Genomic DNA, 27587 nt, shown 5'->3' with positions numbered 1-27587 from the left:
AGACTGATTTGATTTGTATGCTGTGAAGGGGTCACGTATTCCTTTTTTGTCTCAGCATGACTTTTAATGGAAACTACACGGTAGGCCATTTTAGATTCACATTCTGAGGACGTATCTGAAGGGAGACTTTCCCTATTATTCTTAAATACAGCACAACAAAGTTTTGTGTAGAAATAAAGTTCCTGACGTGGTCTTGCTTTTCTAGATACCCACTGGCCCTTGGCCGGAGTCTCTGCTAGGAGGCCGGGTTGAAACGTCTCTCCCTGTGTTTCTCTCTTGTAAAAACTAAAAAAAAGAAGATGGAAGGCGGCTACAACTGTGTTGTACTTTCTTTTAGGTTTGAAGAAGAAAAGAAAAGCTGGGTTCCCTGCCTCTCTCACTACCGAGCGGTGTGTCGGAACCTGGCAATCATTTTCAGTTTCATTAGTAATACATACGCATACTTTATCCCTGAAGCTTCATGAGTGCTGTGGTTTGTGATTTGATTACTTTTAGCTGATTTAGCTGGCATAACCGGGTTACATTTTCCATGGAAAATTTGCATTAGTGTGCGTTTCTTTGCTTCTTAGAAAGTCAATAGTCTGTTATCTCTTACTACATAGCAAACTATCCCAAAATCGTGACTAAAAACAAGCATTTTGTTATATCTCACACCTGGTAGCTGTCAGATTCAGGTAGGAATTGGTCCTGTGGTGTTCTGCCCATCATAGTGTGCACCGTGGCTCTGGGCTTGCAGATGGGCTGGCCTGGACGGTTCGAGATGGCTTCACACTCATACCTGGCACTTTGCTGGGATGACTAGAAGTCGGGGTTCAGCTGGGACTGTTGACTGGACCAGTTATGGGTTGACTGTATAGCATGGTGACCTGAGGGCAGTAGGAATTCTCAAACAGCAGCTGGTTTCACCTAGAGGAAGTTTTCCAAGAGACCTAGGCATTGGCTACAAGGCTATTTATAATAGACTTGGAAATCCCAGCACATTGTTTTTCCTGCTTTCTATACATCAAGCAAATCACTAAAGCCAGTCTAGATTCATGGGGAATCTCTATGAGAAGATGGCTAAGAACTGAATCATAGGTCATCTCTAACATACCACAGGCTAATACCTATTTCTTGCTTTTCTACTTCTTGCATAAATGATCTGCTCAACAACATTATCTTTTGGAATTTGAACAGAACTATAAAGGTTTAAGTAGAACATTAACATGGCTTTATGACAGGAAAAAAGATAGATATCATTTAGTAACTTGCATACACTTACTAAATGCTTCATTATTAAAGTTGAAAGTATAATTTCTTTAATAGTAGGCTTAAATAAGTACATTAGCTTATAGTTATATATTATATCTATTATATATTATATCCTCATCTTCTATTTATATCTTATTTACTTATTATTTTATTCCTTCAGTAAAATGGATAAAATGAGATACCCAGTTCTTATTAACACATTTCGGTGTTAATGTTAAATACTACTGTAAAACTGGCATGGAGGATAGGAGATACGCCAGCCATTGGCCTATTTGCTCTCAGCCTGCTCCTACAAGTTAGTGCTCCGGTGTGTTGTAGATTTTCCTTTTCCACAGATTACCTTTCCACGTTTCTTATTGTCATCACGATTCCAGTTTGGTCTTGTGGATGAGAGGTCCTGGTAAGAGACTGAGAAATGATGGAATGGGAAAGTGACTCACTTCCTGTTTTTAGCTTTTGGGCCTCTATCCTCAGCAGCAAAAAGCTGTGAACTCCAGCATCTTCTGTCTATTCCAAGAGCCATAGACAGAGTTCTCTGCCTTGGAGCTAGCACCAGCGCCTCCTCAGGTACCCCAGCGCCCGCCGGGTGGAGCTCCCCTGGGCTATACCAGCATTCGGCAGCAGAGCCCCTGGGTAGCCTCAGCTCCAGCAGAGCGGTACGTTCTCAGCAGTTCCAGAACCAGTTTCGTAGGTCCCAGCTGTATTTCCCAACTAGTGTCTGCAACACATCTTGTCTCAGCTGTGCAAGCATCTACTGAATAGCACCCCATTGTGGTCCAAGTCTGAGCAATGGGTCCCACGGTTGGTGTTCCCAGTATTTCTCAAGGCATCCTGGCGATGCAATGGCACATGGACCTCTGCATTCTACCACTGCCTCTTCCCTTTTGTTTTCCTGGCCGCGGGGGGTGGTAGCTGCTTTCTGCAGGCACCCAGGTCTAGGTTAATTCACGTTCACTTTTTGTTATTTTAGCCTTCCACTTCCCTCTGATAGGAAGACCTTGTAGGGTTTTTATTTTTCTTACTGCACCCTGAGTGGTACAGTAGGTGTTATGTTGCTGCTAGTCATTTTCAGAGTTGGGTAAAATGTCCACTCAGGAAGAAAGTTTGGATTAGTGGAGCTGGTGTGACAGAAAGGTGAGTGGGCCACTCATAAAGTATTGGTTCTTTCTGTTTTCTGAGACTGTAATACTCCCCCTTGTTTACAGGCTTTGTGTACATAGTCCCAGTTGTGCTTTTCAAGGAAAGACTGTATTTACATAAAACAGAAAGCAAACATTACTGGGAGTAATACTTGTTTTGTATTTGTGTCGGTGCCAAATTGAATTTTGCAACTGCTTAAGCCCTAGGAATAGGTCTACTGATCATTCTGTCGTTAGCAGTTTGCAGACACACTCTCAAACAAAGAAAAAGTGGTTATTATTAGGAAAGGGGTTTGTGATAAAGGCCCTTTCATCTTTCTTGGTTTGAAAGAACTAACAGTTTTTGGCTTTGCTGATGTTTTGAAGCCATGAACTTCTCCAGAATTTTTGTGCTTTAGAATTATGTGTACGGGCTGTGGAGTGGAAAAAGGCACAGCCAATTTCTTTTTGAACAGAAGAATCAACAAAGAGGAATGTTTGTTTGTTGAGCCTTGGCTCTTCATTTGTCAGCCGTGCAAAATTTGTGCTAAGGAAAAACTTTTATTTAATGTTAAGATTCAGTAACAATTTGTTATTTCATTTATGGCTTTAAATATACAAATGCTAAATAATGATTAAAATATTAGTATAAAAATGTTTTGTATAAAGGTAGCTAGGAGGAAACTTTAAAATTAGACATTTAGTTTGGCGTCAGTATAATAATCTTTGATATTATGCTGACAAAAATGATACAGTATACATGTATTTGAACAAACATTTAAAATGGCCCTGATTTATTTTTAGCACAGGAAGCCTGGTCAGTTGGGTAATTCTCTTTCTATCTTTAAAGTACCACTTATTTATGGTTAGTCCATATCCTAGGTGTTCTTTGATTATTAAATAACTTTGGGGTACAAATGACTGGCTTCAATCAAGCTAAGAGTTTATTTGTTAAAGCCAGCTGGGGCTTATTTAGAATATTACTTCAGGTGACTGTCTCTGTGAGCTTGGAAAAAAACAAGTAAATGGTTGAAATTCATAACCAGGCTAGGTCAGGAGTGAGCTATTCAAATATTCATGGAATTAGGCTGAATGTAGACTAAAGAACCTAGACGTTAGCTAGCTCTCAAATGTGTGACGCTGAACATAATTTAGAAAAGTGACAATATTTGTGGTTGTTTGGTTTACTTACTTACAATGAGCCACTTTAGTCCTTTGCTAGAGCACCTATTATACACAGATGAGAAGGTGAAAGGATAGACATCAGAATCTCATTTACTTTCCTGGATCTCTGTTTATCGTCTCTGTTTCTTTCCCTCCATTTTCTATGTACAGGTAGCTTCCCTCACTTTGATCTACAACCAGTGATGGAAATTAAATATGTCACTTTTTGGTTAATCTTTCCAGAGCTTTTTCTCTGTGGCTGGCATTTTTTCTCTTTTTTTCTTTTATTGCTGTTCAAGTACAGTTGTCTTCATTTTTCCCTCCGACTCCCCTCATCCCTGCCCACCCCACCCTCGATCCCACCCTCAATCCTCCCCCCCTTTGGCTTTGTCTATGGGTCCTTTATACATGTTCCTTGATGACCCTTCCCCTTCTTTTCCCCATTATCCCACTCCCCAGTCCCCTCTGGTTACTGTCAGTTTGTTCTTTATTTCAGTGTCTCTGGTTCTATTTTGCTTGCTTGTTTGTTTTATTGATTAGGTTCCACATATAGATGAGGTCATATGATATTTGTGTGTCACTCCCTGGCTTATTTCACTTAGCATAATGCTCTCTATCCAGCCATTCATGTAAACTACCCATGTGGCAGATTTTCAGTAGAATCGAAAACTACTTAGAGCACCTTCGCAGACTCCTATGGATTGGGTACACATTAATTTCAGTCTGTTAAGCCAGTTAGTTCTTTCTCACTTTTCAGGGGAAAATAAAATTCATTTAACATGTACTCTATAGTTATTGAGTTTTTTATTTAAAAACTGTTCTAGGTTCTAGGGATATACACATGAATGAAATAAACAAAGAAATAAATTTTCCCCTTAGGGAGATTACATTCTGGTGTGGGGAAATGGGGCACAACAAAATGAATTAGTTGTACATATAGCATATTTAGCTGCTGTAAGTCGTATAGAAAAAATATAGAGAAATTCAATAATGAGTGTGGATTGTTAATTTTAGTGAGGAGGGAACTCCTCATCAATGAGGTCGTATTTAGGAGATATCTGAGATCCTGAGGAAGTCACCATAGATATCCAAGAGAGGGAACACAAGTGCAAAAGCCCAGAGGCAGGAATATGTCGTGTGTTTTTAGGGAATAGCAAGTAACCAGTTTAGCTGGAGTCCTATGTGGAAGGAGAGAGACTTCAGACAGGTCATGGGGCCTGACACTATGGAATAGGGCCGTGGGGGCCATAAGACTTTGGCTTTTGCTTGGTTGATAAGCCGCTGAATAATTTTGAGCATGGATGAAATGGTATGACCTGAGTGGTATGATCTAACCATTTTCCGGGGAAGAAAGTGACAAGCCGTATTGAGTGGTGTTGATAGGTCAGATAAGGTTAGGTATTTACCATTGATTTTGGCAATAGGAGGTTTAGGTGACCTTGACAAGAGCATTTCTGGTGGAGTGGGGGATGGGCAAAAATCATCTCATGGTTTGACGGGAAGAAGGTATTTGTGGATAAGGAGAGAAGGCTTTTTTTTTTTTTGCATGCTTGTTTCAGCTGCAAATGGAAGGGTACAATAGTGCAAAGCGAGGTCATGACATGTTTGGTTGACTTTTTGTTTAAGACATCGGAAGTATCAGCATGTTTTTATGCTGACGGAAAGATGCGATACAGGGAATGCATTTGTAATGCAGGGAAGATGGAGGAGAGTTCCTGATGCATTTCCTCTGAGCGGGTCAGCAGGAATGAGACCAGCCACGCATGTGGAGGGGAAGCTGGCTGGCAGTGCCGACAGCTCACCCACAGTAACAGGAGAGAAATCTGAATATATGGGTCCGAGTAGTTCAAGGGAAGTGTTGGTAGAAACAGGTAGACATTCTCTCTGATTGCTTCTTTTGAAAATCCTTAATAGAATATGAAGCAAGATCATCAGCTAAAAATGAAACCAGAGAAGGTCATTAGAGATTCAACAAGGAAGGAGAGGGGGGTGTATGTGCCACAGACATTAAGTAAAATTGCTCATTAGCATTAAGAACCAACCTGGGGTTAGTTTGGTTTTTCATCAGCTATAAGCAGCTTTCAGGATTAGGACAAGTAGATGGAGTGTTGCATTGCACCAAGGTGTGGTCCCATTAGTCAGTAGGAGAAAGCGGTGTGGTATTTAGGGAATTAGTGGGGCGCATAGGAAGGCAATTAAGACTCCTTGTCATTTAAGGTATGACTAGAGGAAGAGAAGGTTTGTGGGGAGGCACGTAAGTTATGGGGCAGTGAAAAGGTAGTAGGATCAGTAGGTGGCTGGCCTTATGGGGTCAAAGGATTATTGAAATCAAAGGATTGCCATGAAATATTAATTTCATCTCAATTTTAAGAATTTTTCCTTGTTCTCATTGTGCTTTCCTATTTATCCTGTTTTTCTCTAAACCTGTCCTTCAGAAACTAGCTGTGATTTAATCACTATTGCCCTCTCTATGTAAAATAATATTTTTATAATCAAATAATACCTGCTTATTAAAAATTGGAAAATACAGAAAAAGAATGTGAAAATCTATATTAGGACTCTTACTACTAAAACGTGTGCTGGTAATTTATGACTGCCATCCCAAACTTTGCCCTTCTTTTTTTTTTTGTCTGATTTGATGAAACACAATAGTAATCATTCTATGCATTTAATTTTCTAGCATGTTTAAATTTTTTTTATCTTACCATAGCCTCATAAGTATAATGATGCTGATACATTCCTTCCTCATGATTATCTTTAATGACTACATAATATTTCAATACAGGATGTTTAATAATTTATTTAATTTTGTCTACATTATAGGATATTTATAGTAATTTACTTTGGCATTAAAACTGTATGGTAATGAATGTTTTTGTTCATAATTTGAGGAATTATTATTTAGATTTCCTAAGGAATCTTTATAGGTTTATTCTTCCCTATTTCAAACAGACTAATCCAAATTCTGCAAACCGATTCTTCCACATTTTTGTTTTCTTTATGTGAGTCCTCTCAAAGTTTCCACATGGCATTTTCACTATTTTCACAATGGATTTAACTTAGCAGAGATCTTATGTGATCAGCATGTCGGGCTCCTTTATTTATTTTCTAAATTTATCACTTATTTATTTTATTTTTACCCATGGTTTTACCCATTTATTTATTATTTTTACCCATGGTTTTACCCATTTATTTATTTATTATTTTACCCATTTTTCAATATGTTGCTACATTTTTTAATGACGCTTCGTCATGACCACAGCCATAAGTTCACTCAGTATACTTACTGCTTTGTTGATTAAGATAATTTCTTTTTATGTACTTAGTTCAGTGAATAAATATCTTATATTTATGGTCCAGTTTTTCCTTTTGAAAGTTTTCAGAACCACTTAGGATGTTATTTATCTTGAAAAACTCAAAAAATCATCCCAATTAGCAGGTCCCTTTGAGCTGCTTTAGATTACATGGGGTATGGAGAGGCAGCAGATGGAAGTCAGGAAGAGCAACCTGAGTGACCAAGGGGTGAGGCTTTAATGAACTGGAAGCCCATGATGGGTGGTGGTAATTCTTGTCTCTGTCCTCTCAGAAGAGCCACTCCAGGCCTATGTCCGTGTCTCCAGGGGCATTGCCCACAGGACACTCTGCATGTAGTTGTGGGCAGTATTGACATCAGGGTAAGATTCCTGAGCCTTGGCTTCTGGCTCTTATCTCCAGCTGCGTGATTTTGGATAAATTCATTAATATCTATGTGTGTCAGTTTCCTTAACTGCAAAATGGAGACAATAATGTCATTTACCCCAGGGCGCTATTGTGCTGGTGAGAAGAGATAACAGATGTGAAGGACAAAGGATGCCGAACACCGCCTGGCACAGACTGTGCCCAGTAATTGTTAGCTATTATTAGTTCCTGCGAATCTCAGTGAACCAGCGTTAGACAATACCTTTCCTACTTCTACCAGATTTCTCCTGTTTTCTCTCTTTGTTTCCCATTATCTCATTTTAGTCACAATGATTTTAAAGTATTAAAAATAATTTTTTCACATTGTTCTCTATTTTCATCCTCTTCCCTTTGTAACTAAGCAGGCTTAATTTTTTAAAAAAAATTTGTATATTAAAATTTGTTTAAAGGAATGCTCTTATTTCCTCCTATAGATTGTATAAATGCCGTCTCATTTTTATCTTGGACATCCAGCTCAGTCCTAAGAGACTTTTTTATTTCTTATCTTTCTTCTATTATTACATGTCACTTTCACTGTTTATGACATGTTGGTTGAATTTCACTGGATGCTCATTTGGGTTATTGTTTGAATACTTGAAGATATATTTTGGAAAAATGTTTTAATATAGTCTTATAAAAGTATATGATAAATAAGTGTCTGGGTTATTGATAGAATTTTAAAGAGCAATTTATCTCTTCTTAATCCTTACATTTGCAAATTATAGGCCTCTGCACAAATAACAATTTCTCAGAGATTCAGATTTGTTTTTTCTACCTTTTAGAGAAGACTGGTCCTGATTATCCTTGGTATTCTCACCAGGAGGTTGAAGAGAGATGTGATATATGTTTAGAAATCTGAAATAGGGAACAAAAGAGAGCATTGAAAAATTTATCAATCCAAGAGAAGGAAGAGAAAAATAAAAGCAAGTAAAGCACTATGTAATATAGTAGAAAGTAAAAATTATGAGTTTTAAAATATGTGTAAAATGATAGAGCTCAACTTTTTAAAGGTAGATTAATGATCAGTGTGAATTTTTAAACATCCAACTATTTACTATTTATAGTGGCATACTTAATAACCTGCCAAAAGGGTTGAAACAAAGAGATAGAAAAGGGTGGTGGGTAAATAGTATATTTCTTTGAATTGAAAACACCATACATTTTAAGATACACACTTTATGAAATATCAAAAAAGAAACATCTAAATTCTGACACCAATTGCATAATGCATCTTTATTTTGGAGATGTTAAACTGGGTAAAATGTGTTTTAAATTGTAAAGTACAGTTTTATAAAGGAAGTTGAAATGGCAATATTAACATGAACATGTAGTTGAGGTCAGTAAACATGTATGGGAATAAAGAGAAACACTTCAGAAAATCCAGTAAGAAAACATAACCTTTACATATTTATATGGTCTTAGCAACAAAGCCCTGAGCCTGATGAAGTGAAAATAGACTAAATTATAAAAAAGGTTAACTTTATAATTTGAAAATCATGGTTAGAAATTTTATTATACCTTCAGCAGAAACTTATAACCAAATGTGTAAAATAATTATAGAGTATACTTAAACGATATAATTGAAAAACTTCATCTAGTAAATACAAAGGAACTCAGGAATTTCATGCATACAGTTAATAACTTGTTCTTTAATTTTAGATTCTTATTTTTTATGAAAAAAATGAAAATGTACTGTACATCACCCAAAACCCTCACATATACACTAAATGCCATACAGTTAATATTGTTGTAAAAGAAAATATATTGCTGGTTTCAGTAGCTTCAAAATTCATATTTTCTTTATTTATACTATTTTGATTTTGAAATGACTAATTATATTTCTAATGTTCTACTGGTTGGATTTGAAATGAAACTTTTAGTTTTCTTGAATATTATTTAGCTGAAAATGTTCCTTTGGCTTTAGGGAAAATAAATATATATTTTGCTTAGAGACACATTGACCAATAATCAGAGATTCTTATGCCATATAAAGTTTGTGTATTAAAAACTAAGATACTTTTATTAGGGAAATGTTTACCACAAAGATCTTCAAATATACATATATCTGGTGAGCTGGAAAATGCCACATGGAGCAAAAGAAAACTCTTTTTGCCTGGGCTCCATTCAGAACCAAGGCTTATGCTAAAAGCAGGTTTTTACATTACCTTAATATGCAAAAGTATCTTCATCTAGATCTTTCTAAGAGAAAGAAAAGACAAGGAGACGATGAACCCCAACAAAACATGCTGAGAGAGACAGTATTTGCCCCTAAACCATAGAGCAGAACTGGTCTTAGACCTGATCTCTAGGCTGTCCCAGGAGGACCACACCGCCCACAGGAATTTCCTGTATCCTTTTTTTCCTTTTCCCTAAAACAGGACGAGTTTTCCTTTACCACCCTGAAATCCCATGTCCAGCACAATGTCCCAAAGATGTTTGCCCCTGGAAGGGTTGCCTTGTAGGGATGGCATCTTGAGCTGCCATGTATTTTATTATGCCTAGTAATATGTTTATCTAAAGCCAAGCCAAATGCAACCAATATATTGTCATCACCTTATAATTACAATGTGGTGATGCCCTGCCTTCACTATGCATCAGAAGCTCCTGGGATTTTTTATATGAATAATGATATCTAGGTTCCACACCAGGGTCTTGGGTAAGACTGGACATCTGTATTTTTAAGTTCAATAGCTGATTTTGGTGCAGCGGAATAGATGAGAAGCATTATTTCACACTAACCTTCTTAGAACCAGTTAGAGGGCTGGAGCAAGACCATCACAAAGTCCGGGAACAGCAGTCTGGAAGGTCCCAACCTGCTCCAGGTGGGCCCAGCTCCGACCAAGCCTCCTCAAGCTTTTCCATCTGGACATGAGGAACCCGCCAGCTCCCACAGGGCAGTGTGGCTTCAGCAGAGGGACACACTCCCCACCTGAATATCTCACCTGTTGTCAATGACAAGGGGAGGTGGACAGGAAGGGAAAGGCAGAGATCCTGCTGGACAGCTTGGGAGTTCCTTCGGGCCGCTGGGTGAGCAGGTGCAATTCTTCAGACTGATGTTAGTGAAGTACAAAGGACAGTGATAGACACTTTTAGTTATTGCATTCTGGGGGTTCTTTGTGTTTAATTTGACATTTTTATTATAATTTAATACCTGAATATAATGACAAATAGAATGAATATATATATATATTCATATATATATATATTCATATATATACATATATTTATTCTCATAATGACAAATGAATATAATGAATATATTCTCACCTGAATATAATGACAAATAGAATGATTATATTACATATATATTCAATATATACATATATGTATATATATTCTCATAATGGTTCTAAATATTTAAAAAATGTGTTCAAACAGGAGGAATTTATATTGAGTATTTTACACTTTCACATCCTCAGTCGGGGACCATGTGTTTGTACCCTAATATGTATAATTATAGTGACCAATTTTCTTGGTTTTCCCTGGGCTGAGATTTTACAGTTTCAGAATGGGGCTGTCCTGGGCAAACCCAGGGTCATAGATGGTCCCTCTAATTGTTATGCAATTGTTCACTTGAGCAACTCTTTTCCTGTCATTCATGCCTTTGAGTAAGACTCAACCTCTTATCTGCATCAATAAGTAATATGAATATTTTGGAATACTGTATGAGAAAGGAGATGATAGGGTCAAACCACCCCCATGTTTCACTGACAACATGTTCATTAGTTATGTCTTCTTTTTACCCTTTAGGCTACAATAACCCACAGTTCGAGCCCCCATGACCCTCAGTAGGTTTTGTTTCTCAACACAGGAAAAGTTTGGTCTCTCTCAGTTTCTTTCTTAAGACTTCTTTTGCATTTCCTTGATACTTGATATTGTCTTCAAGTAAGTGAACTTTTGAAGACTCGATTATCTCTCTGAAAGGAGATGATCTTCCAGTTCTCAGTTTCCAGAATACTGAAGCATTATTACTAATAAAATATTCTTGTTTAGCTACATTATATATGTATATTCATTTATAACTACATCTATCTACTTATCTATGTAATATATATCCACATGTGAACACATATTGTATTTCTCAAGTTTGTGTTTTGAAAAGCATTTCATACTTTGCACATGATTCTCATTTACCAAATTGACCCCAAAAAACCCTCTGCGATTCCCTGAAATGTTAAAAATTAGGCATGATAAATTGTTGAGAATTTAAGGGAAAATCCTGCTTTACACATTGGATGATGTGGCATTAATGTGTTTCTTTCCTTAATATTATCAGTTCCACCAAACTTTTCCCATGTGCTCCTTCCCACAGTAATTATTATCTTGCGAACACTCTGTGCTCATTTAACAGCGACTCAACATTCATACTTACTCTCTGTCAAGAAGGTAAATCTGCCAGAGAACATATAAATGATTCATTCACACCAGTGTTCTAAGTTCAAACCCAAGGAAAACTGTGGGTGTACACAAAATATTTGGTAGGATTTTTACTCTTGGCAAAGAATATTGGGCATCTTATAATTAATTCTATACAGTAGCAGTGGGACAAGTATTGGCTTTAAAAAGTTGGATATTATTGCAAAAGGACTGATAAAACATAGTTATGAAATAATATAGCAATTTTTCAATTACTCTCTTTAGAGAGGCACAAAGAACATTTTCAGTGTGAACAATCAGTTAAGCTAAGATGGCAATTAAAACTCCACAGTGATTTTTCTTCTTCCTCTTTTACAATATTCCTTAAGCATCTTTGTCATTAGCCACTCATTACTCTTACTGAAACCACCAGAAATGGCACAGATGGGAAAAATGAAACAGATAAGAACTATTATTTTAAGCAGCTATTTGGTGTTAGCTGGGGATCTATGGTACTTAATTTAATCTTTACAACAACTTTTTTAAAGAATAAAAACAGCTTCATTGAGACGTGATTCATATACCATTACAACAACTATAAGTATTTAGATATTTTAGTCTCTAGTGATGAGAAAAGCGATTCTCAGACCAGAGACTTCATTCGTAAGCTCTGCTTTGAACCCTCGTGTGTCCGATTCCAAAGCCTGCATTCTTCCTGCTGCACCTTCAGGCCTCTTGTCATAAGCCCAGCATTCTTTTTGTGTCAGGAATAATGCAAACAGCTGCTAGAGTGTCCAGGGAAGAGTGATGAAGAGGAGATAGCCCTGGTTTGGTAAGAGGTATGATTCCAGGGAAGTATGGGGTTGGAGACTGCTTTATTTCACTCTTAGTGAGTTAATTTTTTTTATTATTTTTACTTCAAGCTCTTAAAATCTAAGCTATTGTTGCTTGTGACATGAGATAGCATCAGAATTTTTAAAGGATCTCCTAATTTTAGAATTCATGGAATGGGTAGAACCGCTTAACTTGTACCTGCCTTCTTAAGGGGTTCAAATCAGGAGAGGGTAGTTTGATTTCTGAACGTGCTGCCTTGGCAATTTGTTTACCCTTCCTGCAGCTCACGTTTGTCATCTGAAAATGAGCATTCTTCATCTTTATGGTAATGCTTTTCTCTTTTCTTCATGATCACTTGCAGTCGCTTTCCTTGGGTCCGAAGGCTAAGGGTTTCCAACTTCATGCACCAGGACTGGCTACATAATTTGCAGTGCTCAGGGCAAAATGAAAATATGAGGCTTCTTGTTAAAAACATATTAAGCATTTCAAGGTGCCACATAAAGCCTCTCTGAGAAAGGGACCCTGTGTGACTGTCTGCATAGGTCACATGTTCATGTGCTGGGCCCTGCTGTGAACTTGGTGAAGGTCTCCTGGGATCAAGAATGAGGTCTGATGCTCTCCGACAATGAGCCCAGGGAGTTGTCCCGCCTTACTTCCTTTGAAAGGGAAGGTCTGACCTCATGGTTAGGAAGCATAGTATAGAGTTCAAAACTATGTTCTCAAAAGTCTGATATTTCTAAACTGAAACAATGGCTCAGCTGTTTCGCACTTATATAATCTTGGGCAAATATATCCCTTAAATATGATTTTGTTACCTTTAAAATAGTAATAGTGATAGAACCAATTTTCTAGAATTACTACAAGTTATGAATGAGAAAACTAATGCATGTAGCAAACACTCAATGAATAGTAGCTCTTATGATGGATATTTTAAAATTATTACATAATTGTGTACCTGGTGAAAGGCCTCACACTTTCCCTTCCCCGAGTGAGGCTTCTGGGAAGGTTCTGTGTTATGTCATCAAGCTGAACATAAAACAATTTCTGATCTACTGTTCCTCTGTTTTTGATTCTTGCTCACTAATATGATGTTATCTCCAAACTTCAGCTCTGCCAGTGATGGAAAAGCCGAAGTATAAAGGAGCTGATAGATGGTTTGACATGCTGATATCACCAAGATGACATACTGATGGAATGTTTTGAGTTCCCAAGATTGAAGGCATCTTTGAAATTATTGTGCATTACTATAACTGCTTAATGCACCGGCGTCCCTGGAGATTCTTATAAAGCCATATTTTTAAAGAAAAGTGACTTCCATCATTTTCCCTGTGTGGTCTTTTAAATCTGGAGTCATAGTGACTAGGGATAACACTCAAACTATTTGTAACTGGTGATAGGGGATATACACTACTGATCAGAGAGCCCTGGTAGCCCATCAGAAGATGCCCTGGGGTAACAATCAGTAAGACCATCGCACCATGACGATGTCCAGTGAAATCACACGGGGTGAGCATCATCTGGTGGTTATAGTTCCTTTGTGGTCCATTCAGGCATTTTATACCAGTTACATACATGAAGGAACACAAAGTTATTCGGTTAGGTTTGGCCTTTGAGGGACGAAGAAAGTCTACCTGCTCAATAATTGCTCTTCTGATGTTTTCCCATTTGCTGTCACCTCTAAGAGTGATAGCCTGCATGGAAGTACTTTCACTAGCACATAGGTTAATAGTTAAAAGCAGTGTGGACCATAGAAATATGAAGGAGGCCTGAGGTTTTTAAGGACTAGCTGGAAAATACTTTGAGCCTATTAGATGGCTAAAAATAGCTAAATCATGACGATAAACATAATGACTACAAAAGAACACATTTAAAAGGAATAATTCTTTTAAATGGTATTGCTTCTCTGGTTATTTGTTGGTAAACTCACTTGACCCCTAAAAATCTGCAGTCTTTTGCTAAGTTGTATAGTTAGTAAATGTTCCCAGTTACTTGGCGCCTAGGTTAAACAGTAAACTAAATGAAGAGCAAAACATTATTCATTGACTTTTTAAGGAAAAAAGTAATGAATCATGTGGATTCAGATAAGTGTGTTGTTAAAGGCATAGTGACAACAATGTGTCCCCAATTAAGTGGGTGGTAAACTGCTCTTTTCCCACTTACTCATTCCAATAAAGGCTGACTCACGCTTCTTTAGACAAAGTTTTAAAAATTCCTGTTTAGGATAGCGCTTGCGCCTCCGAGTGTGAAGTTGAACTGGAAGAAAACACAGGGTAATGATACATGTGGCTGGCTCCTGGCACCTGTGTAAACAAGCACTGCCCTCCCCAGGTCAGCATCTTGGACCTTCCAGCAAGGCTTTGCTCTGATACAGCCTTTCCCTGTACTTATAAGGAAAAAAGATCCAGATTTAGGATGAAGTCCTGTGATGTGTGTGTGTGTGTGTGTGTGTGTGCACATAAAAAAGATTGGGAGAAGAAGGAGGATTTGTTGGGGGGTAATGGGAGCAACCAGAGAACAGGGAGAAATCCATCTGGCCAGGGAAAGAAATGAACACAGTGGTTTTGAGAATGAGGTTCTCAAAACAGGCTGCCCAGGACCGCAGGACTGCAGCCTCACATCACTTGGTCACTTTGTTACAAATGCTCTTGAGTGCCAGATTGGAAACAGTGGAATTGGATCCACCCAACAGCATTTGATCAAACGCTCCAGGTGATTTTTAGGACTACTGGCTTAAAGGACAGTGAAGGGCCTGTTTGGTGACCAGAGAAGAGGCTACTCCAGAAAGAATTTTAGCTAATCACCAGCTCATGCCTCTGTTTCTGAGATATTATGGTTGTCTGGAATCAGAGCTGCGTAAGCACCGTTCCTGGTTCTTGTGTGGGTGAGAACTTCTAACTGTATTTGACTCGGTTATAACTACTTTTTCCATCAAGTGTTTGCTTCAAAGGAATCCTGGGTATAAATTGTTTCTTACTGCTTTTTTCTCTGTAAGAAATTAGAGTTTAGGTAGATCTGTCTAAACTGGTTCCCAATTTAAAATGTACTTTATCTTTTTGAAAAACACTTTTTCCTCTAAAGTTTTTATCTTATTTTATTTTGATTTTCTTAATTTTGTTGAAGAGAGTGAACTTAGTTTTCCTATCTCAAACCTTTAGCTACCTATGGTGTGCTAAGGACTTAGCTTTGGACATGGTATTTGGTAAAATCAACCACAGAATTTTAAAGATCTGCCAGGAAACTTGAGGTTTTAGCATGAATTGCATGTTGNATCTGTCTAAACTGGTTCCCAATTTAAAATGTACTTTATCTTTTTGAAAAACACTTTTTCCTCTAAAGTTTTTATCTTATTTTATTTTGGTTTTCTTAATTTTGTTGAAGAGAGAGAACTTAGTTTTCCTATCTCAAACCTTTAGCTACCTATGGTGTGCTAAGGACTTAGTTTTGGACATGGTATTTGGTAAAATCAACCACAGAATTTTAAAGATCTGCCAGGAAACTTGAGGTTTTAGCATGAATTGCATGTTGCATAATTCAGCTTTTCGCCCAATCTTTCCACGTAGTTTCAACGGTCAAAGGAAAAAACTGCTATTGCACCATTTGATGTTTTGAAGTGTGGCACCTTATGGGATAATTTTTGCATTTGTTTATTCATCATGCTTGGAAAATATGCTGGTTCCCCTCCTTTTCTTTCCTTCTTTTTTCCTTCTTCATTTAACTTGTTCTTTATACCAGAAAATTTTTGGGTTCCTTTCAAAAATGAAATAAACTTTTCTGAAATAAAATGTCAAGACTTTGGAAGAGGAATATGACAAAAAAGAAGAGTCAAAGTTTAAGGACTTGTGTTAACACAAAAAGAACAAGAAGTAGGGATTAGCATGCTGGAGATTTGAACTGGAAGATGGGATGTTTCAGAATATTCTGTTAGGAACCTCGAGTCTGAGAAGGTTTACAGTATCCTGAGTTATAGCTCTATGGGGTAGCAGTAATGTGTATGAGTAATTATTGCCGAGTAAATCACTCTCCAGCTGTTTGACCTTGTAGGTTACTTATGTCTCATTGCTGCTATTCATTTTTGTATTCCGTAACATCAGATTGAAAATGACTTTTCAGCAGGATACAAAATTAACATACAGAAATTTGTTCTATTACTATGCACTAATACTGAACATCCAGAAAGAGAAATTAAGAAAATAATCCCATTTTCATTTGCATCAAAAAGAGTAAAATGCCTCAGTTAAGTTTCAGCAGTGGGGTACCTAATTTAGTACATTTTGATGCTTTTAGTTGTAATTCACCTGTGTTCATAGTTACATGGTTCTGCACTGTATTAAAACACAATTTATTTATCTAGTCATAGGACAAAGGATGTTTTGCTTGATTTCACTTTTTTGTTAATATAATATAATGAACATTTATGTGTGTCTCTTCTGATGAACATATGCACAGTTTTACTGGGACAAATAACTGGGATGGGAATCGCTGGGTATTAGGGTGTAATTGTCTTTCCCAGATGACACCAGATTGATTTCTAAGTGGTTGTACTGGCTGGTACTTCCCCTAGGAGTGCATAGGATTGCCCTTCCCCAAACATGTTTGCCAGTAATTGGTGCTGCTACTTTTTAAATTTTTTTCACATTTGATGGGTAGTAATTGTATCGTGGTTTCATTTAACATTTCTCTTATAATCAATAAATAGAACATATTTTAATATATTAGAGGTCATTTGTATTTATTTTTGTGAGAAATATTTGTTCAGATCTTTTTTCCCCAAATTTCTATAATGTTTGCATTTTGCTTAGTAATGTGTAGAAATCTTTTATATATTTTGGAATTTGCTCCTTGTTCTTTAGTCATATGTAATAGATATATTTTTCCCCCAATGTTTGCCTTGTGAGGGTGGGTATGCTTCTAAGGGTATTCTGTGTTCTTAGTCTATTTCTGTTCCAATTTCACATCGTCTTACTCAGCACTTATTTATAATAAATATCGGTGTCTGCTGGTGCAATTACTCTCGTGATCTTTTACTGGGGTACCTTGAATATTAACCTTTTGTTTTCCTTTTCCTTTTTTGTGATTATTTTTAAATTTTCATTTTTATTATATGTATTGGGTAATAAGATCATGTAGGTTTCAAGCGTACATCTGTGTGATATATTGGTATCATCTTTGTATTGTATTGTGTTACCACCATCCAAAGTCAAATCATCTCCCATCACCATATATTTGGCCCCCTTTACCCTTTACTACACCTCCACCCCTTCTCTCTAGTAACCACCATACTGTTGTCTGTGTCTGTGAGTTTCAGTTTTATATCCCACATCTGAGTGAAATTACATGGTTCTCAGCTTTTTCTGACTGACTTATTACACTTACCATAATATTCTCAAGGTATAATATATATGTTTTAAAATAACTTAAGGACTTACAAACACATATATATGTCATATGTTGTGTATATATATATATACACATATATATATATATACACACACAACATATATATATATAAAATGTGTGACTTTTCTTTGAAGTGAATCGAATGCATAGAAGGATTTGGGAAAGAATTCCAGTTTTGTGATTTTTAGTCTTCTAGTCACCAGTCAGGCAATGTCTATTTATTGAAGTTTCAACTTAATATTCTTTTTATTATACTTGAGATTTTCATTATTACTTTTTTGTAGGATTACAAATGCATTTCTAGGTTTTCTTGTTTACATTAATCCAGGCCCTGAGTTTTTTCCAATGGAGTGCTAATACACTTCTAGTCCAGCATCCTACCAGAAGATGAGGATTTATGAAGAGTATTTTTACATGCATTTTTCTATTTAAATGGAAGTGATTAACTTGAATTTGATTTCTCTGCCAACCTAAATATGCTTACATACATGTAGCTGTATTTTTCACTTTGTAGGTGGAAAAATGTTAACCAGTGAAAGAGCCCATTTTCGGTCAGGAGGTACTCCACGAAGTAGGTCTGCAGGAAATTTGATTGACATGGAAGCCCAAAAGCCCTCCAAAAAGTTCAATATCACAGGTATGGGAAGGTAAAATTGTTGTAACTTTTTTCATCCATCACCAGCAAGTATTGAAGGTCTAGCTCTGAAAAGTCTTACAAAAGATTAAAAGAATTATAAAATCTCAATATTATCATGGACATATGTAAACTATCATTAAAAAGAGGAATAAAATAGCAGATTCAACAGATTATAATTTTAAAAGAAGGCAAAAACTCATTAAATGAGTGGTATGTGCAGTAAATATATAATGAATTTAGGGGTTAAAGATGTCTGTAGAGCTTGGAGTGGGCTACGAAATCTGTATGGAGCATAAAAATATTAAATTGAATCTCAGAGGAAAAGTAGTTTTGAAAGTTAGATGGAACTTGTTTGTTGAAAGTATGGGACTGGGAGAAGCACAACTTTTCTTTTCCAAAATGCATCTTCCATTTTTACTATCTGCCACTGAAAACATACTTCAATCAAGATAATAGTTCTATACCCATCAAACCAAAAAGATTCTGACAGTGTACTCAAATTCATCTTTCTCTTATGGCTGGCCTTTTGGCTTTCATTTCTCTCTGAAGTGGAACCAACTTCATGAAGTCCACAAAATCATGACCAATATTACTGAGGAATGACCAAGTATGAGTAGCTATCAAAACAAAAAAAGACATCAGTTCTTTGACATATGTAACATTCCTTAGAGCTGATATGTTAATATTTTAATGTTACTGATTCTTAAATTATTCATGTTTCAAAGTAATAACATGTTTTCATTTCATAGTGGTAAATCTGTTTTTTGTCATTTTAAACTGAAAAAGCTCAGTGAATTTCTACAAGTAGTAAATCTGATGTTTATTATATATGAAAAATTATAATGTTAAAATTTATCAATACAAAGTCATCAGGAAATAATTTGAAAAATGAATTGTCTATTTGGCCTACTGTATTTATTTATTTTTATTTTTTGAAATTAGGAAGACAGGAAGGGAGGGAGAAAGAGAGAGAGAAACATCAATGTGACTGAGATACATTGATTGCCTGCCTTCCATGTGCACCCCAACTGGGGACCTATAATGCAGGCATGTGCCCTGATCAGGAATCGAACTGGCAACCTTTTCACTTTGTGGGACAATGCTCCAACCAACTGAGCCACACCAGCTGGGTGGCCTATTTTTTAAAAACAATTATTTTGCATATTAACAGATATATTTTATATTTTTTACATATTATATATTATTAGAAAAGAAAAAATAAACGAATAATATAGATATATTGAGACCAACTATTCAATGTTTAGAAAAAATCTAGGTAATTGGCTGAATTAGTCTACTTGTTCAGAGATTTTCTTTTTTGAAAATAAAACACAAAACTATAAGGTATAAGTTTATGTAGAATGGGTCATTTTGAAGGAAATGTATTATATTGATTATTATCTAAATTATTAACCATTCATTTATTTTTAAATCATTGTCTTAAAATAATATCACATATGGTCATAGTAAACTGGTAGAATAAGTTCTTTTTCTCACAGCATGAAAATTTGACTAAATTTAATATTAATTTTGGAGCATCTATTAGACTGGAGATCAAACAGCAATTTAAAGAGTCTTGAGTTTTTAAGCTATGATAAACATGAATCTTGGTTGTATCATAGAATGACACTTACCATTGTTTTGCTTTGTTTTTGTTTAAATAACAAGAATGTCCAGACCCAAGTTTGCCTCTCAGCTGGCCAGATGCTTTCACAGTTCAAGGCAATAATGTTTCCAAAGCTACAAATCCATTCTGGGATGAACTGTCTGCTTCTAACCCATTTTTGGATGATATAACTCAGCTAAGAAATAACCAGAAGAAAGGTAATATTTCCATCTTGAAGGAAGATCCTTTTCTCTTTTTTAGAGAAATAGAACCTGGAAATTCTGTAGATTCCTCTGGTGATGAACTTGATGTGCACCAATTGCTTAGACAGTCTTCCGCGAGGAAATCAGCAAGGTCTAAAAGTGTTTCAGAACTTTTGGACATTTTAGATGACACAGTACATGCCCATCAGAATATACAGAACTCTGACCAGATCCTAGAACAAGATTTGGAATGGCTTCAGAATGATCGAGAGGCTTATAAAATGGCTTGGTTAAGCCAACGCCAGCTGGCCCGCTCCTGCCTGGATTTGAATACAATTAGTCAAAGTCCCGGATGGGCACAGACGCAAGTTGCAGAGACTGTGGTTGTTTGTCAATTAAACCACCAAGGAGGGTCAGTACAATTACCTGAATCAGACATCACTGTTCATGTGCCCCAGGGTCATGTAGCTGTGGGAGAATTCCAGGAAGTATCTCTAAGGGTTTTTCTTGATCCTCCACAAATGCTTAATCATGATCTTTCGTGCACTGTGAGCCCACTGTTGGAAATCATGTTAGGCAACCTTAACACAATGGAAGCCATTTTGCTGGAGATGAAAATCGGCGCTGAAGTGAGAAAGGATCCTTTCAGCCAAGTCATGACAGAAATGGTGTGTTTACACAGCCTGAGTAAAGAAGGCCCTTTCAAAGTGCTAAACAGCTGCTACATTTATAGAGACACCATCCAAGTTAAGCTAATAGATTTGAGTCAGGTGATGTACCTAGTGGTTGCTGCACAAGCTAAAGCTACTCAGTCACCAGCTGTCACCATTTGGGATTATATCCACAAGACCACCTCAGTTGGAATCTATGGGCCCAAACATATCCATCCCCATTTCACTACCGTTTTCACAGTTTGTGGACACAGTTATTTGCCAGGAAAGCTGACGATCTCTGGTATTAGGAAGGGTAGAAAAAACACATCTCCAGTTGTGTTTCAGCTCTGGGGGAAGCATTCATTCTTACTTGACAAGCCACAAGATTTAAATATTTCTGTTTCTTCATGTGATCCTGATTTTGAAGTAAAGGCAGGAGGAGAAAAAGAAATTAAACAAAAGCAGTTGCAAGGAAGTCAAGTAGTTCATCAACAATTTTTATTTTCTTTAGTTGAGTCCAGAGAAATGCACTTGTTTGTTTTCCGTGTTCAGCTGGAGCCTGCCGATGGTAGGCCAGTCACACAGTTCCATATCACTACACCTGACCCAGCTCCAAAACTAAAGAGACACTCAAACCTGCCAGGTGATTTGCAGAAGGGGAAGGAAATCAAGTCTGCTCCTTCATTACCAACAGTGCATGTTAAATATCCCACCTTTCAAGACAAAACATTGAACTTCACCAATTATGGAGTAACTCTGAAGACAGTGCTAAGAAAAAGGAAGATTGACTACTTACTTGAATATATCAAAGGAGACACAATAGCTCTCCTTGGAGAAGGTAAGGTGAAAGCCATTGGGCAGTCCAAAGTGAAAGAATGGTATGTGGCAGTCCTGAGAGGTAAGATTGGACTTGTACATTGCAGAAATGTCAAAGTGATTGCAAAGGAGCAAGTAATGCCTGTGTCAGATAGTGTCTTCACTACTCGGAGCCTCCTTGAACAAATTGTCCTGCCCTTTAAGAAACTGACTTATATCTACTCAGTTGTATTGACTTTGGTGTCAGAAAAAGTTAATGATTGGAAAGCTTTAGCTGATGTCTTGGGTTACTCACATATGGCACTGGAAGATTTTGATCGAACACAAGCCGACAAAGAATCAGAAAAAGTTTCTTACATTTTAAAGAAGTTAAAGGAAGATTGCCACGCAGACAGGAATACCAGAAGGTTTCTTTATGAACTTGTCGTGGTGAGTATTGCTTGATCACAGTCATTTATTTACCATAGAACATCTTATTAACTTGGTAATATTTATAACTGAATGTATGAGAGAAAAAGCTAAAGCCTTCTCAGCAGTTATGAATTAAGTTGAAGTCACTTTACAGCAAATACGTAGCTTTTCCTACAAGGTCATATAAATGGTTTCTGAGACTCAGTTGTGGTTTTCCCAGAAACTAGGCTCACAAGGATCATCTTTTGAAGGAAGATTAAAGTTTCTGTTTGTGCTAGAGTATAACAGTTAAGAGATTCTCTTCCTCTCTCAAATATTTAGATAGCTCTTAAAATATCAGACAAACTCCAGTAACGTGAATAAGAGAACATTGAAATAAAACTAATTAACTTGGCCTTTGCAATAGGTCCACATTTTCATGTTTTTTAAAACATGCAATCAATGTCTTTTACTTTAGAAATCTATTCTTCTGTATGTAATTCATCAAAACTTTAAAATAATATTATCTTATCTCTTCTTAATCCTCATGTTTTAACAGTACTCCAAGGATCATTTTTTTAAAGAAAACATTCACCCCAGTGTAAGACTCCCTGGAGAATTATAAAAAAGATGAAGAATAATTTTGCCTTTAAAGTGGAAATTCAGTATTTTATAAAAGTAAAAAAATTCAAGAGCATATTTTTTAAATTTTCTAAAATTTATAACTAACAATGATAGCTAGCACTCCTCTGAAGTTCTCTACGTGTTTGGCACTGTGCTGAACACTCTATCCACGCTATCTAGTTTAACCATTATAGCAACTCTATGGGGAAGTATAGCTGGTCTTCATCTTACAAATAGAGGACACTGAGTCTTAGGAGGTTGGGTTCCACAGTTGTTAGTATTGGAGATGAGATTTGAAAGCTTTTGGTTCCAAAGTCAGGTTTAAAACCACTACACCTTTCTGAAAGAAAGTTGTCTGTGTGTAAAAATGTTTAAGTGTATGTGTTGGCATGTGTAGTAAATAGCATTATAATTGTGCAAGGCTGGTGTCCTTAGGAAAGGAGAGGTTCAGATAGATGAGGCAGGTTCATGTTAGAGGAGCAGAGTGTTTTTTTAAAAGATTTTATTTATTTATTTTTAGACAGAGGGGAAGGGAGGGAAAAAGAGAGGGAGAGAAACATCCGTGTGTGGTTGCCTCTCATATGCCCCATACTGGGGATCTGGCCTGCAACCCAGGAATGTGCCCTGACTGGGAATCAAACCTGTGACCCTTTGGCTCACAGGCTGGCACTCAACCCACTGAACCACACTAGCCAGAGCAAGAGAAGCAGAGTGTTAATCAAAGTGCAAAATGTGGAGATAAATTTATTCAATGACATTAACAATAATTTGTATAATAAATAAGTATATATAAAATATTTCTTCAATTATTTTTATGATTCTACAATGATACTTGAGAGAGGTTCAATTTTGAAAGCCCTCATGTATATTAGTCACAATTCCACTAGTGAAGAGAGAGTTAATTTTTCAAAAGTCATAATTATCAATAGCATTGTTTAAAGTTGTAGGAGTGTCTCACTGTCATGCAATGACAATGATTCTGGAAAGTTTTAATCACATTTTGATGAAAAGTGGAATAATTTTTACCATGTTTACCAGCACTAGTATGCTCATTCCTTAGAGAAATCCTGTAGCCAATTGTCTGGTAAGCAAAGGAATTAGTTTTTGAAGAATAAATTATCATCCTGCGTTGACAAATTATAGACTGCTAGAACTTCAGGGTGTCTTTAGAAGAGTCTAGTTCAACATCCTCTTTTGCAATTAAAGATATTAAGAAACAGATGAGTGGTTGACCCAAAGCCCTATAATCAGCCATGGAGTTAATCTTCAATCTCCTTTAATTTTGGTCCAGTTGTGTCTGCTGTATTTTGCTAGCCGGATGTGCTTAAGAATAAATCAACTTTTTCAATTTTAAGAAATTCATATATGTGTGTGGTGAGAAATGGGATGCCAGTTTCTAGAATATGTGATGAAAAGTTGAATTTGTGGGAAAAAGCTCAAATTACTGACTTTTGATTATGACATGTAATTATTGCTGCAGGCTCTGCTGAAGATGGATCGCCAAGGATTGGTGGCTCACATCATCCAAGAAGCCACTATCCTGACTTCAGCTGTCAAGCTGGGCAAGGGCTGGAGGGAACTAGCTCCGAAGTTAGCACAACTCACAAAGAAACAAATGGAAGCTTATGAAGTTCCTCACCGAGGAAAGGCTGGGCACGTCGCTGTTGAGGTAATATTTTCTGTTTCTCTAATTCAATAGCGAAAAAATGCAGACCAAATAAATCAAATGTAATCAAGCCTGAACCACTTACGTGAGTTAATTTAGGGAGTGTTCTAGAAGATCCACTAACTGAAGCCATTGCCTAAAATAATTATCAATGGTATCTGAAATACACACACACACCACTCTTTAAAGGCCTTTAAAATATGTATTGAGAGTCTTTAAAAGATATTGATGTTTCTCCTATTGGATTGCATGTTAATATGGCCTTTGAACAAATTGACCAAACTGAATAGCTAACCAGTGAGCGGGCAAGGCTAGAAAATCTTGAGGCAGATAACACATAAATGTGATAGGGCCAAATCAGGGCATGGGAAAATTTTAAGCATAATAATTATATTTACCAGCCTAAGGCATAGACTTAGTCATTTGTGATAATATTTGGTGATGATAGCATTAAGAATGTAGATGGTAATGAAAAAGGATTTCAAAGAGCTTCATTGTTTCTTTGACAATTTTGTGTGCAATAAGAATTATAGGCATCAAATACAGAGTGATGGCACATAGAGCAAAGTAAATATTCACATTGCAAATATTAAATTAAATAAAATTTAATTTTTACTAACAGAACAAATGTATACTGTTAGGTATAAGTTAGATATATATTTTCTCTATTTACTGTAAAATGGGAGTCAATTTTTTTGCTTAAATTACAATATTCCAGTGATGAGCACATATAAAATGTTCTGTATCTTTCTCTCACGCGAATGTAAGCATTTTGGAGCCATTTCAGTTAAGGAAAGATTCTCTCTCTGATTAGGTGATGACTTGGTAGGAGGCAGAAGCTATGTCCTTCGCTTCCTTTGGGGGCATAGAGCTGGAGAAAAATTTTTCCCTTTGTTATCGTCATTTCTTTTTTTAAAATTGTTATTCAATTATAAATGTCCCCATTTTCTCCCCACCACTCTCCCTGGCTCTACCCACCCCCACTTCCTACACTCAATCCTATGCCCCATTGGCTTTGTCCATGGGTCCTTTATACATGTTTCTTGATGACCCTTCCCCTTCTTTCCCCTCTACCTGCCTCCTCCCCGCTCTGGTTACTGTCAGTTTGTTCTTTATTTCAATGTCTCTGGTTATATTTTGTTTGCTCGTTTATTTTGTTGATTAGGTTCCACTTACAGGTGAGATCATGTGGTATTTGTCTTTCATTGCTTGGCTTATTTCACTTAGCATAATGCACTCCAGTTTCATCCATGTTGTCACGAAGGGTAGAAGTTCCTTCTTTCTTTCTGCTGTGTCGTATTCCATTGTGTAAACATACCATAGTTTTTTGATCCACTCATTTACTGATGGGCACTTAGGCTGCTTCCAGCACTTGGCCATTATAAATTGTGCTGCTATGAACATTCTTTTGAATTGGTGTTTCAGGATTCTTAGGGTATACTCCAAGTAGTGGAATTGTTGGGTCAAAAGGCAGTTGCTTTTTTAGTTTTTTGAGGAAATTCCATACTGTTTTCTACAGTGGCTGCACCAGTCTATATATCCACCAGCAATGTACTAGGGTTCTGTTTTCTCCGCATCTTCTCCAACACTTGTTGTTTGGTAATTTGCTAATGATGGCCATTCTGACAGGTATGAAGTGGTATCTCATTGTGGTTTTAATTTTCATCTCTGATGGCTAGTGATGCTGAACATCCTTTCATATGTCTCTGGGCCCTCTGTATGTCCTTCCTGGAAAAGTGTCTGTTCAGGTCCTTTTCCCATTTTTTAATTGGATTGTTTATATTCCTGGAGTGGAGTCATGTGAGTTCTTTACATATTTTGGAGATCAAGCGTTTGTCTGAGGTATCATTGGCAAATACATTTTCTTATACAATTGGTTCCTTTTTCATTTTGCTGATTTTTTTTAACCATGAAGAAGGTTTTCTTACTATGTCAGTTGGGTGTGCAGGACAAAACAGTCTTTTCATGATGGGACAAGAGTCAAACCAAGCCAGCTGAATCCCAGCGGGTGCAGTGGAAGTCACAGCAGACCCATTCCTGGGTACCTGGAGCCTTGCTCTCCAATAAGACTACTTTACACAGACTTTTCAGCCAAGAGCAGCCAGAGGCTGAGGACATGTTTTCTCCCCATGGACTACATTTACCTCCATACCCTAAGAAGTACATTACCACCTACAAATCACTTTCTACTGAATGGGCTAAAAGATGAGCAATTTGTAAGAAAGAAGAAAGAGGGGGTGTGTTGCTCTAATATTTCAGTTAGCAGATTAAAAAGTTGTCTAACTGAGATACCACTACACACCTACTCAGATGGACAGGTCCAGAACACTGATAACACCAAATGCTGGTGAGGATGTGGAGTAACAGGAGTCCTCACTCATTGCTGGTGGGAATGCAAAATGGCACAGCCACTTGGGAAGGGACTTCAGCTGTTTCCTACAAATAAAACATACTCCGTACTTGGCATGTACTCCATCAGTTGTGCTCTTTGGTGTCTACCCAAAGGAACTGAAAACGTATGTCTACACAAAAATGGCACATGGATATTTATAGCAAGTTTACTTATAATTACCAAAACTTGGAAGCAACCAAGATGCCTTCTGTAGGTGAATGGATAAATGAACTTATGTGCATCTAGACAATGGAATATTATTTAGTGCTAAAAAGAAACAAATTGGCCCTGGCTGGGGTAGTTCAGTGGATTGAGCATGGGCCTGCGAACAAAAAGATCACGGTTCGATTCCCAGTCAGGGCACATGCCTGGGTTGCAGGCCAGTTCCCAGTGGGGGCTAGTTCCCAGCAGGGGGTACACGAGAAGCAACCATACATTGATATTTCTCTTCCTTTCTCCTTCTCTTCCCTTCTTATCTTAAAGATAAATAAATAAAATTAAAAAGAAAAGAAAAGAAACAAATTGTTAATTTATGAAAAGACATGGAGGAGCCTTAAATGCATATTACTAAGTAAAATAAGTCAGTCAGAAAAGGCTTCATACTGTATGATTCCAAATATATGACATTCTAGAAAAGGCAAAACTATAGAGACAGTAAAAAAAGGGGGTTCCCAGGGGTTGGGAAGGAGGGGTGAATAGGAAGAACACAGATGATTTTTAGGGCAGTGATACCATGATGGATATATGTCACTATACAATGATC

General features: G+C 36.9%; 1 protein-coding gene across 2 annotated transcripts in view; it reads left to right on the top strand.

The window, feature by feature from the left end:
* MACC1 (MET transcriptional regulator MACC1) overlaps nucleotides 1-27587 on the top strand; it is a 103784-nt gene that overhangs the window by 62367 nt on the left and 13830 nt on the right. For both annotated transcript variants that reach the window (XM_037056296.1, XM_037056297.1), the window contains 3 exons: nucleotides 18352-18474; nucleotides 20143-22181; nucleotides 24247-24435. In XM_037056296.1, the coding sequence (XP_036912191.1) occupies nucleotides 18352-18474; nucleotides 20143-22181; nucleotides 24247-24435 (2351 nt within the window). The remainder of the gene's footprint in view (nucleotides 1-18351; nucleotides 18475-20142; nucleotides 22182-24246; nucleotides 24436-27587) is intronic.

The sequence above is a fragment of the Sturnira hondurensis genome, unplaced genomic scaffold (assembly GCF_014824575.4).
Source record: "Sturnira hondurensis isolate 20B ecotype Veracruz unplaced genomic scaffold, ASM1482457v3 Scaffold0008897, whole genome shotgun sequence".
NCBI classification, from domain to species: Eukaryota; Metazoa; Chordata; class Mammalia; order Chiroptera; family Phyllostomidae; genus Sturnira; species Sturnira hondurensis.
The sequence above is the reverse complement of the archived record's forward strand: the minus strand, read 5'-3'. Positions and strand labels throughout refer to the sequence as shown.